This window comes from Drosophila navojoa, chromosome 3 (genome assembly GCF_054131105.1).
Source record: "Drosophila navojoa isolate 15081-1374.11 chromosome 3, UAZ_NAV_1.0, whole genome shotgun sequence".
Lineage (NCBI taxonomy): Eukaryota > Metazoa > Arthropoda > Insecta > Diptera > Drosophilidae > Drosophila > Drosophila navojoa.
Window position 1 is genome coordinate 24,575,794 of NC_142891.1, and position 14,157 is coordinate 24,589,950.

Here is a 14,157-nt window from a genome sequence, read left to right on the forward strand (position 1 = left end):
TTTTCAGTTGCATTTGACTTTTCTTACTCCTTCAATACCAATAAAATCAACAATGCCTATATGCGCATGATAAACTTGGTCTTTCGTTTCTTTAACATGTACAATGGATTTAAAATACTGTTATCTATTTTTAGTGTTAACTCTATTAATTTGTGTCTTTTTTTATATTTTTTTTGTTTTAGTTTATAAGGTCAACATTGGTATATACCAAAATATAAAGTTCGATTAGTTGATTACTGATTTATAAGTCAGTACAGAGAATTGTTCTATTCAGTACATAGATGCTTCTATCGGTGCTCTTAAGTTGAAAACTTATTCATATAGAGAACATTATTAGTTATATACGGGCATACACACACAAAACAAGTAAATAGCATGTAAATAAATATATGTATTTCATATTTTGAACAATATCACTGCAGCAATAGTGCCGAGTATATTGATTAATATACACGTATAACTTCGATGTGCTTCCGTTGTAGTTTTCTGCTTTTTTGCTGCATAATTTTTAAGGAATTCCAGAGCTCAGCGCAGCGCCAATTTGTTGTTTCTGTTGCTGTTGATGAATGAGATTGACTCGCGCCCTTTGCTGCTCCAGGCGCTGCACTGTGGCAGTCAGATGCGAGTTCTCCACATACAAATCCTTCACAAGAATATCGGCGTTCTGCAGACGCTGTGTCTGATCGGCAATTAAAACGGCTTGTGCTTCGATGCGGCTATGCAATTCGTTGAGATCCACTTGATGCTGACGCCACGATTCTACAAATAGAAATGATCAAAGATTAAACATAAGTCGAACATTGATAAAGTGGGCTACGCTTACGCTGCATCAGGGACTCGGTATATTTTTGCTGCTGTTTAACTACATTCTGTAAATGACGATTGCGCAACTCGAGTTGATTAAGTCGCTGCTGAAGTGTCGGATGTGTAGTTCGCTAGGTAAAAATATAGAAGTCTGATAACAAGATTGCAATCTACAATAATCGCAATAATCTTTACCGCATATGCCTTCTCGAGAACGGGACGTGCTTCCTGCAACTGTTGCAGTTCCATGACTAAACCGTCACGTTGCAGGCTCAGATCCTTGATCTGCTCCTTGAGCGAAAGCTCAAAGAACTTGAGACGCTTTAATTCCTCCTTAAGGACACTTGGGCTATTGCATTTCTCGTTGCTTAAGCAAGAGGCTTTACTCGTCGACACAATACTTCGCGAGTCAAAGCTCTTGTTCGATGCTGTTGACGATGTCTCGCTATCAGCGATTTCGCCCTCAGACGGCGGCGATTTGGGCTTACAAATGGGCGCCGGCGTGCAAATACTGACCGACGAAGCATATTTGGTGTCAGTATTTGTAAGCGAGGGGCTCGATGGCGAAGTATCAACTGGCGTAGTACTAAAGATGGATGTTGTAGAAGTAGTAAGGTTGTTTCTACAAAGTAAATTCTAATTAGCTTGAGTGCAAGGGCCATTGGCAAAGGGTAAATAAAAACGAAAAACAGGCAACATCAAGAACACAACACAAAAATCAATGGGCTCGGAAATCAAAATGATTATTAACAAGCACGCATAACGTGAGCTTATCGCTCTTTAATTGCCACTTCCACAGCCAGCTATAACCAGTTTCTTTTGACCACGCCCAATGCATTAGCTCTGGCTCACTTACCCTAGTTTATCAACCCTTAACCAATTTTCTAATTAATGTAAAATGTTTGTTACATATCAGAGCCAATAAATGGTCTTTGTGTCTTTTAAAATATTTTCCCAAAAGTTTCTTTACATTAGTAGTCTTTAGATACATAAAGAGTCTTTAATTACAGTACAGCACTAATATAGAAGACCGTAAGCCCCTGCGCTACAACCGTGCCTCCCATAGTGCCGCTGTACCAAAATTTTGCATACATAATCTTGTATAGTCTTTATTATATTATATTGAGCTATATATTCTAAAATAAAAATGTAACTCCCCATTTTCCAAACATGTATTTAAATTTAATTCTACTCCTCTAGATATGGGCGATATATACATATTTATATTTTTAATGATAGCATTTATAAAAGTGCAATGTGCAAATCATACTCTACATTTCCGAAAAGTTAATAAAAAAAAAAAAAGAGACAACAGATAATAGGAAAATGCAGGGTGTTTTCAAGTCATTCAAAAACAGGCAAACACGCAAACGGTTCTATTTCATTTATTTAATGAGTCGAAAAAAAAAAACCAAGACACATTCATTCATACACTTATGACTACATGATCATTTTTTATTAAGATAAGGTGAGACATACACATACACAGAGTGATTGCAAAGCATTCAGAAAAGCCGATTCATTGGGTGCTCAAGTTGTACTTACCGGCTGGTCGCTTTGTGAGTTGGCGATTCGCCAAGCAGAGCCAAGACCTTGGCGCTGTTTTCCTCGCTGGCACCGTCAAATGTTTTCAGCGGCTCCTGGATTGTGCTCTGGTGCCACAGGTAACTGATGGGTGAGCTGGCAGGCCTTTGGCCCGACTGCCCACTGATCTGCTGCAGTGCATCAGAGTTGATCTCACATGCACCAGTTAGGATTTCCACGCTTTCGCCTAGACGTGTACGCAAATCTTCGATCTCGCTCTGTAATGCGCTAATCTGTTGAGATTTCTCCTCTAGCATGCGAATTGAGTTGCTCCGCAGACTTGCGGCCTCCGCCTCGAGCTCCACGTATTGCTGTTCCAGCATATCGCGCTCATCGATTGGCGACAGCCGACCATCTTTGCTGAACTGTTCCTCATATTCGCGCACCTTCTCCATCAGCTCCGTGAACTTTTTGTCACTTTCCAGCTGCTCCTCTTCGTATATGTGGCGCTCTTTGTCAAACATCTGCCGCTCCTCGCTTAGTTTGGCCTGCCAGTAATCTTCGCAGTCCTCGTAAGCTCGCTGCATTTGCTCTAAACTGCTCTCTAGCTCCTTGCAGCGTGTCTCCGGCGACGTGGCACGGCTGCTGCTCTCCGTTGACTTGGCAGTTGCCGCCTGCAGTTCTTGCTCCAACTGCTCTATGGTTCGCCGTAGCGACGCAATCTCTTCCTCATGATTCTTACAGCGTTGCAATTCTGAATTGAGCGCTAGCCAATCGCCGCTATTATCACTAACCTCGCCTGCCTCCGAACACTTGCGCTGTTTTCCCTGCCGCGGGCTTTCCCCAGTTATGTGCGGCTTGCTTGGTGAGTCACCTCGCCGTTTCGTGGCCAGCGCAACGCCAACAGCCTCCAGCTCTTCGCCTTCGGTTGACTCCGCAGCAGACGCATTCGCAGCAGTAGGAGAAGCAGCTTGCTTTTTTCTAGACTTTGTGCGTGCCAGATCAACGTATAAGTTCTCGATTTCCATTGTCAGCTCATCAGTTTTGTCGCGCAGCTGTGCGTTCTCCATTTGCAATGCAGTCATCTTCTCCATAACGTGCAGCATTTCATCATCGTCAGTGGACTTATCTCGCCCAATGACAGCATGATCGTTGTTTTCTGATTTCGTTTCGGACCGAATGGGCTCGGACATGGCCAATTCCTTGTTCAACTTAATGTTTTGCTCCAGTAGCTCAGTCATTTGCAGATGGACCTTCTGCTGCTCCATCTCCAGTTCGCTATTTTCAGTGCGCACCAGTTCTAGCTCAGTCTTCAGCTTAATCTCCTCTTGCTCGAGGCTCTTAATCTGAGCTTCCAATTTTGCTGTCATGCTGGTCCAATGGTCACGATCGCTTGTAATACGCTGCGTCAATTCGCGCACCATACTCGCATGCCGTTGCTCCAGCTGTTGCACCTCCTGCTTGCAGTTGTCCTCCAATATGGCATGCCGCTCATCCACCTCGGCTGCCAACATCGCCACGCGCTGATTGGCCGCCTTGTTATCGGATCGCAGTTTCTGATTCTCCTGATATTGCTGACGATATGCCTGACGCAGCGAGCCTAGTTCAACAGCTTGCAGCGCTATTAGCGCACGCAGCACATTCGTATTTGGATCGTGCTCCAGTCCACGCAATTCTTCCTCAAGCACTTTGGTCAACTGATTAATGTTCACCTCCTCATCCTCATCGTCGAAGCCCAGGGCATGCAATAGACCCACACTATTAACGATATTCGCCATTTCCCAGGTCTCAATGAGGCTGTGAGCACTGATCGTTTCCAGTTGATGTGGCGTCATCATTTCTGCAAGCATGAAAACTATTAATATTATATTTATTATAAAAATATATTTACTAATAAAGCGTTAGCAGTTGAAATCCATAATAACAGATGACAGCTGTTTGCCAAAACTATAGATTTCGCCAGTCTCTTTAAAGCTGGATAAGCTATTGCTATCTATGATCAAATATTCCTTTTGCTTCTTGAAACATAGTTAATGTAGAGTAAGACTTTCTATACACTTATATTCATATTCTGTCTTCTGGCTTTTCAACTGCATCTCAAAAATATCCACATATGCATGCATTTGCAATAATTGTAATTTGGATCTTGTTCCAAGTGTTATATAGTGAGAGACCACACACATTGCGTTATTTCACTCTGCACTTACCCAGCGATTCCACGCTACTGCACTCCTTTTGTGCCTCTCTAAGATTACATTTTTTGCTGCTATTACCGACTTGCGTACCTACTGTCGAGGACGTTGTGGCGCTCGTTGTTGCTGATGTTGTCATCATTTTGGAGTGCATATTTTTGCGTGCCGGTAGCGAGGCGCACCGCTTGAGCTTGCTCCCACTGTAGTGGACGGAGCGCAAGACTCGACTGCCAGGAAGATCGCTTTGTGAGGATGAGCGTTGCACCTAAAAGAAAACGAGTTGATTAATAAACAAAAATTGGCAATCATTTGATGTTGGCCATCGTCTTACTTGCACGGTGTGATCGCTGCAGCCGTTTAGGCTCTTGTGCTGATCCTCGTCCGTATTGTCCGAGTCCGTAACGTCGAGACCTAGAATCTGATGTGGCCGTGAGCGACGTCCATATTTCTTGGTGCCCACTATCAGTTTGGGAGAAACCTCACGATCGGAAGCGTCGCCTTCAGGCTGTATCTCAGAGTAGAATTTGGTAGCTGACTCGTCACTAATCACCAAGGAACGTTCTGTAAAAGAGCAGAGGAATATTAGTGATTTACTTGATTTATTCTCTTGCGGTGATTCTCTCTACCGAAACGAGCCGCCAGCTTTTCAATAATAGGATCTGCGCAGCTCTTGCGCTGCTTATAATATAATCGAGTGCCCATTCTGTCACTTTGAGCGACTAATCGAAACTGATGTGCAAGCACTCAGTGACAAATGTATTTAAGTGCTCAATTATTGTTACCTGACCAAGCAATCAACATGCTGCGAGCTGCTAATCCTGCTGCACCCCTCATAAAAAGTGTAATGCAGGCACACGGAACATTTTATGACTGCCAGGTGACGATCTTAGTTAGGTAAATTTGCAGCTTACCTTTAAATCCAGATGCTGTGCTCAATGCGGACCGCGACGAGCTCTCGAATTCGGGGCCCAGAAAGTTCAGCAGCGCCACTTTAAATTGTTCGAACGAAACGCCCAACTTGGAGCTGGGACTGCTCGCAGTTAGGCTGGAGATCAGCGCCGAGCCCTGGTCACGTAACTGGAGCAGCTGGCAAAGGCGTGTTAGTGAGACTTCGTCGAGCAGGCCATTGTTACGATCTGATGTCTCACAGCTCTGGAACATCTGATACAATTTCTGCTCGTATGGATCATAGGGATCGGCCGATACTTCCATTATCTAAGCGCTGCTGCTGTGTGTGTGTGTGTTATCCGTAAGTTCAGTTTATGGCCGTTATCTAATTGTTTATATATATGAGGGCTTGATTAATAACCAAAAGAGACGTTCAATATACAAGACATGTCAATTAAATAGCTATTTGATGAGCTAAGCTCGCGTTCTATATTATATGTTAGCAAAAGAATTTCCAATCCACTTTTCTATGCGACTAAATAATGTACAACGAATAAACCTATAACGCTATAAAGCTTTTAGAAAACGAACAATTCTTTGAAAATTAACCAATATTTAATAATAGACATGCTTGCAAATTAAATATAGCAATTAAAAATTCAAATTAGATTCACTCTATCTTGTGCTGCAACACTAATATGTTTGTATGTATGCGGGTAAATACATACATGTACATACTTTTTTCATTTGTATAATTCATAAATGTTTTACAATGTATGGGATCATTGATATGAATTCTTCGGAGTATGATGAGGTTTTGGATTAATTCTGCATGGATATAACAATATGTAGTTATATAAATTTTATTGTATTAATACACTGTATTTATACATTTTAGGTGAAATCGATAAAGGCTTCCAGTGTGTTGTAGCTGTAAATTCAGCCTCGGTGTTTCAGGTGTATGTTTGTAGTATTAGAGTTAGTTGAGTATGTTTAATCAATAATTTGCACGTAAAAAGAACACAAAAGAAATATTGCACAGTCAACGATTAAGCATTAGACACTTAAATTTTTTTGTGGTTTGTGATAAAAACAATGTATTATAGCAAAAAGACTAAATCATAGGTGTAGAGAGGGGGCTGAGAACTTATCGATATATTTCGATGTAACTAACAACAGTATTTTGATTTACCAATTATGCCGATTCCATTTTGTTCCTAATAAGCAACTTCAATTAAGGCTGTGTTGCCAATATATTTATATATATAATCAATTAATTAATGAAAGAGATTTGCTGTAATAGTAAATTAATTGTAACCAAAAATATAGTTTTAAAATAAAATAAATGAGACCTGACGGAATTTGAATATATTTCACATACGTAGAAATAATATATTATGTGGAATATTTTGTAAATTCTATTAAATATTATAGCATACGTAATCTATGTTTTATTAATTTTTTTACATGGAAGTAAGTTCTGAAAAAAATAGTCGCTAAATGCATATTTTGTCTTTAGTACTTCAAGCTATTAATCTATGGTTAGTGTATGTGAGCATTCAATCATCAACAAGGATAGTTTATTATCTACTAATTTTAAATAATTGTCCAATCAATTTACATGTGTTTTTACAACCAAGGTAGAAAGCAATTAATTCATATCTGTTCTTTAATATTATTGTAAATTAATTTAGTTCAATTAGGTATATTATAATATAATGCAAATTCTGGCTTTGTTATTATTAAGTTTTTCTTATAGGAACACCCCTCATATAACTTATTGAAATATACCAGTGCTGCTTATAGTGTTATCGGTTAGCCGCCATGAAACAGAAACGATAGCTTATCAACTCCAGAGCGACATAAAAAACATTAAAATAGAAGTAAATTTTTGTTGAATTGTTGAAAGTTATTGAGTGTGATCGCAATAATATTATAAAATATTTAATTGGACTGCAACAAAGTATTTAGATTGACTATTAATTGACGTTAAAATATATATACACCCCCACCTCCGCTACGGCCTCGGTCAAAGAGCATTGTAAATAATTTTGTATTATTACGAAACTTGGGTGTACAAATGCAAATGCTCTTAAAGTACAGCTAAGGTCTAGATCCCACTCTGGCTGCACATCCATCAGCATGGCCATGCATTCATATATGCGAGCCAACCCGAACCAAACCCAAACAAACAGTGTGAATGTGAATTTGAGTCCCGACGAGGTGAACAACTTCCTAAAGGACAAGCAGGCATGGGAACACGCAATATCGCTTTACCAGGGACCTGATCCGCTGGATCACTGGTACAACTACATCTGCTGGTATGAAAACCATGCGCACAGCGACCCAGATCGCAAATTTCGCGAAACACTTGAGCGCTGCCTCACAGTCTATGAGCACGATGATTACTACAGGCAGGACGTGCGGCTAGTGCGCCTATGGCTTAAATACATTGCCATGCAGACTGATCAGTTACGATTCTATCAGGTGCTCTTCCAGCGCGGCACCGGACGCCAGGTGGCTGCATTTTACATAGGCTGGGCCAGTTACTACGAGGCGCACGAACAGTTTAAGGACGCCGAAGCAGTATTTAATCTAGCTTTTCAGGAGAAAGCCCACAGCAGTGACGAGCTTCAAAGTGCCCATGCCAAGTTTACCTACGGCCGCTCAATGTATTTCCAGCAGCAGCAACAACAGCAACAAGTGCAACAACTTCAGCAGCAGCACCAGCAACAGCAACAACATCAGCACCAACCGCCGCCTCCCCATGATGCACTGCAGCAGCTAACAGCGTACACACAAAGTCATCACCAGCAACAGGAGCATCAGCACCAGCATCAGCAGCCAGTCTATCCTCATCCTTCTCCAGCCACAGCAGTAAGAGCCCATCATATGCATCAGGAGAACTTTCATCAATATCAACAGCATCCCCAGGAGCTCGCCTATCTGCCCCATATACATGGCCAACAGCCACAGCAGCAACAACAGCCACCGCCACAGCCAACTCACTACCAGCAACAGGAACAGGTAACGTTGAATAAATCTCATTTAAAGTGCATCACTCAGCTCATCGAGTCTCTTAAAACTGTTACAGCCGCCTCCTGCGGTGGCAGCACGCTTTGAGCAGCAGTTCCATCAGCCCGCACTTGCAGCTGCACCCAATCAAACGGTGGCACATCCACACTACTCACCCATCTTGCACCAAAATAGAGTATGCAACTTTATTAATGTCTCCCACATCTTAACTAAATTCTATTCTGCTCTTTTAGCCTGCCACAAACACATGCTATGGAGCACAACAAGTACAGGGACAGCTTGAGCAGGTGGCGCTGCCTGCCACCTCTAATGAGGCATATCCACAGCAACAGGCACAGCCTGTGGATTCTTTGACGGAAGTAGGCGGCGTGCGTTTGCCGCGTAATTTTCATGCTTATGGGCGCAACAATCACGAGACCTGGAAGCCGGCACTGACTCTAGAGGAGCCAGAAGATCCTTCGCGCGTCTGTCACTATGCTAAGCAGCTGGTTTATCCGGCCGGAGCAGGCATCGAATATAGTCCGGAAGAGCTGCTGGCCCGCAAGTATACCGAGCTGCTGGAGCAGCGCAAACAACTGGCGCAAGCGCCGCCACAGTCGGTAAATGTTAAAGTACAAGAGCCTGCACAGCATGAACAGCAACTAAAGAAGGAACCTACCTATCCGGCTGGACAGCAACAGCAGCAGCAGCAACTATACGATTCCTATCAGACAGAGAGATCCTACTATATGTCGGCGGTGAATGGTGAGCTCTATGCGCAACGCACTGAAGAAGCAGAGGAAGGAAATTCGGAGCCCGACGAGGAAGATGAAGGTGAAGAGCAATCAGAGGAGGAGTCGGACGAGGAGGGCTCCGATCAGCAGGACCACGACGCAGCGCCCGTCAAGCAGGAGTACAGCAATGGCGTTGATGGCACTATGCATTTCAGTGCCAAGACAACATTCGAGCAGCAGAATCGCTCCATCAAGATGAGGTTCAAGAAGGAGCACACGCTGGAGAGCAGCACATACAGTGCATATAAAATCGAGAGCATTTACCATCAGCAACAGGAGCTGCCTTCGCCGGCGCCCGAGCCTGTAGCAGTGCCTGCGCCGGCTCCTGCACTCACGCCCATACAAAAGCAGATCGCCTCGCCCAAAATTGTCCAGGACTGGAGTGGCGCGACTGCAGTGCCGCGCCAGCGCAACGGCAACCATCATTTCCATCCGTATATGCTGGGTCAGACCTCGACGCCAAAGAGCACGGCGAACGAGAGTCGGCGTGCACGTGCCAAGGCGAAACAGAGCAAGTTTCAGCGGGAGCTCTGCAGCAACAGCAACTCGTCCTGCTCAGTGCCCGATCAGGTGGCGAATGGCTTGGACACTGAAGCTGCTGTGGCGCCCATACACAACGCGACCTTCAATGACAACGCCAACTTCTCGTTCTCCAGCGCCGGTGGCCATGACAATTCGAACAACTCGCTGGCGCTGGCCGTGGATGGACTGCATGTGCGTGATGCCTCGCACCTGGCTTGCGGTGCCAACAACAAATCCCAGCATGCCAATAATAATAATAACAACAACATGACGACGACACAAAACGCCACAAGCAATGCGGACTTTTCCACATTTCAGGAGAATTCGTATTTCGCCACGCAGCACGACTCGGAGGCACAAGAGCGTCGTCTGTCCAAGGCCCTGGAGACCATCGACCGTCATATGGAAAAGGTGGCCATTGATCCATTTAACAGTGAACTCTGTCGCGCCTTCTTGACCAAACTGAATTTCCCGGGAGACAGCGATGAGCACGCCAGCTACAAAGTGGTGCAGACGCTACTGCCAAAAATCTCCAATACGCGCACTCTCAACGTGCTGGACAGCGTGCAGTTCAATATCGACAAGGAGGTGGGCCGCGGCTCCTACGGATCTGTCTACAAGGCAACCGATGCGCGCTCCGGCAACCTGGTGGCACTCAAGTACCAGAAGCCCCCAAATACTTGGGAGATCTACATATGTGATCAGGTGAATATTCTCTTCCGCTTGGCAATCAATATTTGATTTAATTAATACGGAATTCGGGTATTGTTATGTATAGGTGCTCCGCCGCGTTCGAGATCCTCAGGTGCTGCCTGGACTGATGGACATATCAACGGCGATAATAGCGCCGAATGCAAGTCTAATTGCCACCGAGTTCTCGCCCTTCGGTTCGCTGCTGGACATCAACAACAAGATACGTCAGGCCACCACGAAGGTGATGCACGAGTCCCTCGTCATGCACTTCTCGGCACAGATCTGCAACATTGTGGATCACTTGCACAAGCAGCACATCATACATGCGGACATCAAACCGGACAACTTTCTGCTGATGCGTGTGCCGAGTGTGGACAATCCGGAGCCTTCGTTGCGGCTGATTGATTTCGGTTGCGCCATCGATCTGTCGCTCTTTCCCGATGGCGAGCGCACCAAGTTCCGCAAGGTGGTGCAAACAGATGGCTTCACGTGCATCGAAATGCAGGAGGGACGCTCGTGGTCCTTCGAAACGGATCTGTTCTGCATTGCCAGCACGGTGCACGTGATGCTCTTCGGCGAATACATGCAGCCGGAGAAGCGCACGACCGGCTGGGAGATACGGCAGAAGGTGCCACGATATCTAAAGAAGCACGTCTGGTCCAAGTTCTTCTGCGATCTGCTCAATATGCAGGCCGATAAGCTGCCGCAGCTGCAGCAGATGCGCGAGATCTTTGAAAAGGAATGCCGCCTCATGGACTCTGAGCTACAGAAACAAATACGCACACTCTCTAACATTCTACATCGACGATAACCAATGAGAGCTTTCTCCTCATCCACATTACTATCATTTCAATCGTTGTGCACTCGAGCTAATTTCGTTGTTTATTTTTAATTTTCGTTTTTTACTTTGTTTTGAATATTCTGATAACAATTGAAACTCTTTAGTTTTGAGTACGCTCAGTTTAGTACGGATTAAGAGGTGTTATTAATTATGCTCACATTTCATATATGATCTATCTATATTGACTACGTTTAGATTTCAAATATGATCTTGAAATCGAAACTGACTAAAGAAAATGGATACTTTCATATAACTTTTCTAAGCATGGAACACTATCTATCTCTCTATATCAGCTGAGCATTATCGATATTCTCCCGTTCAATTTTAAAATATTTATAATGAAGAAAAAGCTGAGCATACTTTTTATCATTAGTTTTATCTCACAAGCAGAAGCAGACGAAATTGTATTTGAGCAAACAAAACTATACCAAAAGATTAACAATTAATATAATGCACTATATAATTTTGATTATATTTCTATCATATACATACACATACTGTATATAAGGCCTATAAACACCCTATTAGCGTGTTCCTGAATCTAAATCCTCCTAAAGGGAGTCCGTGACTTGCAAAGAACTTTTTTATTGTTATTCCATCTGAAATTGTTGCTTAACGTACGTATGAAACAAATGAATCACTTGCTGCTGCAGCTTGTTGAACATTTAACATCTGGTAAGTTTCAGACCAAGAAATATCCTAACATCAGGATATGGCCTGGGACAGTAGTCAAATACGGAAAGCAACGTTAAGTTAACTAAAGTTAATGCGTTACAACAACAGATTTTTATCGAGCAACAAGACTATGCTGAATACATTTGATAAAAACGCAACAGATTGAGGAATCCGAAAAGTCGATTTCAGGTCTATAATAATATATACGGACCACCAAAAACACCCAATTTTGCGTTCTATTCGATTTCATTAAAATTACTTAAGTACATGTAAATACTTATAGAGCACAATGGAAAAGATCGTGCAAATAAAGAAACAAGTGAAAACAACAAAAAATTAAAAATTTATATTTAGTAATTATAATTTTTTGTATGTACATAAGAGACAGCTGACAAACACAAGAAAGTAAAACACAGAACAAATAAGTGTCTAACGCATTGTAAAGTAAATAAAATGTAATATTTAGTAATACGCAAACTTTAAATGCTAGATAATAAATTGGAAAAATGTTAAACGAAAAAAAAAAAAACATTTCATCTATTTTGAGGTGTGATACCTAACTTGTGGTACAAGGTACAGCTGTACCAAAATACTTTTTCAGAAATATCGCTTTGACAATCAACACACATGCATTTCATTTGTTCATTTAGTTTATCCTTACTTTTATCATTTGTTTATTTTAATTAGCTTTTGTAACCATTCTCAAAGCCAAAAATAAAATACTTAAAAAATAAAATAAATCATGTAAATTTGTCTGGTACTTTTTCATTTGTCATGTATACCACATTTTTTGAGCTGGCAACGCTGTCGAACCATTCAAAACTTACCGTTTCAAGAATCAAAACCAATTGCAAAGCAAGAAAACCTAACAAGTAATCGGTATTTATCGCTTTTTGTTCGATATAATAGTGCATACAAACATAAATACATACATATATTTACAATTACATTTATTACACCCTTGGATGCTTACTTTAAACGAGTGTGGCTTGGAGGAAAAAAAAAAGAAAAACAAAAAGAAAAGAGAAAATGATCGTTGCAGCCTATTTTCGCAAATGAAATGCAAATGTCAGTGCAGAAAAAAATAGAGAAAAACAAAGACGGCAAACGAAATTCACAATTTGGCCTGCTTGGCAATTGTCAAGTAAGTGCCACAAAGCGCGCTGTGCAACAAGCACGACAGCCGTAGACGTTGCAATAGTGTGGCAACAATGCTGCGCTTGACCCACTTTTCCTTTTTGCCAACAGGCAACGGTAAACAATTTCCACCAACCAAGCGACTGGAAAAAGTTGAAACTTTTCATGCAACACACCAACACAAGCGCACACTCGTTCACACACACACACACACACACGCACGCACACATTTTTACCCAACGTCACAAAGTCAAAGTCGACGTCGCTGCTAATGCCGGTCTCTATTGCCGTGTGGCGTCCGCCATTGCCGACGCGCCGTCGCCGTCGCCGTTGCAGTTGCCAACGAATTGCGGTTGCAGCAGTTGCATTCGCATTCGCATTCGCATTCGACTCTCGCCAAGTGAAAGTAAAGTGGGACAAATGTAATTATTATTGCTTCTAGTAACCGTAACCGAGTTAGAAGCCTCGATTGCGGTTGGAAAGTTGGCAACAACGTCGACATTAGCTTTTACACAATATTTTATTCAATCAAATTGCAAAGAGAAAATTGCAGCAAATGCTTGCAACAGCAACAGCAACAGCAGCAGCAACAGCGGCGGCGGCAGCGGTAGTGGCAGCAACAGCAGCGGCAACTGCATCAGGCAAATAATGCAACACGTAAACTTTCTATTTTTTGTGTGTCGGCTTCGACGTCAACTTTGATTGCAAATGCAGTAGTACACACACACACACGCACACACACAAACACACGGACACATCGCTTAGCATAAATGCACGCATACATAGATATTTGCATGCATTTCTGTGCAAATACATGCATCCCTCTGTCTCTCTCCTGTCTGTGTGTGTGTGTGTAAATACATTTTAGCATTTGTTGTTTGCCGATTCGTGTTGCATGCATAAATTAATAAATGTGCCCCACATTTGCTTTCGGTTTGGAGTTTGAGTGACAAATTAGGTTGCCTCTGCGTGAAATTTCTATGTGTACTAGTGTGTGTGTGTGTTTGCTCGTGTTTCTTGTGCTTGTGTGCGTGTGTGTCAAATAGAATTGGGTTTCGAAAGTAAAGCAGTG

General features: G+C 42.7%; 2 protein-coding genes across 13 annotated transcripts; one reads left to right on the forward strand and one right to left on the reverse strand.

Annotated features, from left to right (window-relative positions):
• Positions 1–371: 371 nt before the first annotated feature.
• Nin (blastoderm-specific gene 25D) lies at positions 372–6,567 on the reverse strand. 9 transcript variants are annotated; one of them, XM_030385299.2, is made up of 9 exons: positions 6,300–6,566; positions 6,147–6,236; positions 5,432–5,793; positions 4,852–5,081; positions 4,536–4,785; positions 2,350–4,168; positions 1,000–1,426; positions 824–935; positions 372–759 (listed from the first exon to the last, which is right to left on the reverse strand). In XM_030385299.2, exons 3-9 carry the CDS (start codon positions 5,730–5,732, stop codon positions 509–511), a joined length of 3,390 nt encoding a protein of 1,129 aa, XP_030241159.1. In that variant the 5' UTR covers positions 5,733–5,793; positions 6,147–6,236; positions 6,300–6,566; the 3' UTR covers positions 372–508. The 9 variants fall into 9 exon arrangements, with proteins under 9 accessions (XP_030241159.1, XP_030241162.1, XP_030241161.1 ...); XM_030385302.2 differs by having other exon boundaries at positions 4,614–4,785; positions 6,147–6,567; XM_030385301.2 differs by having other exon boundaries at positions 1,000–1,390; positions 6,147–6,567.
• A 635-nt stretch (positions 6,568–7,202) lies between these two features.
• On the forward strand, positions 7,203–12,264 carry Bub1 (Bub1 kinase). Of its 4 annotated transcripts, XM_089257353.1 has the most exons (5): positions 7,204–7,449; positions 7,512–8,435; positions 8,503–8,639; positions 8,692–10,444; positions 10,518–12,264. In XM_089257353.1, exons 2-5 carry the CDS (start codon positions 7,551–7,553, stop codon positions 11,241–11,243), a joined length of 3,501 nt encoding a protein of 1,166 aa, XP_089113479.1. In that variant the 5' UTR covers positions 7,204–7,449; positions 7,512–7,550; the 3' UTR covers positions 11,244–12,264. The 4 variants fall into 4 exon arrangements, with proteins under 4 accessions (XP_030241207.1, XP_089113479.1, XP_089113478.1 ...); XM_089257352.1 differs by having other exon boundaries at positions 7,204–8,435; XM_030385346.2 differs by having other exon boundaries at positions 7,204–8,435; positions 8,503–8,619; positions 8,678–10,444.
• Positions 12,265–14,157: the final 1,893 nt, after the last annotated feature.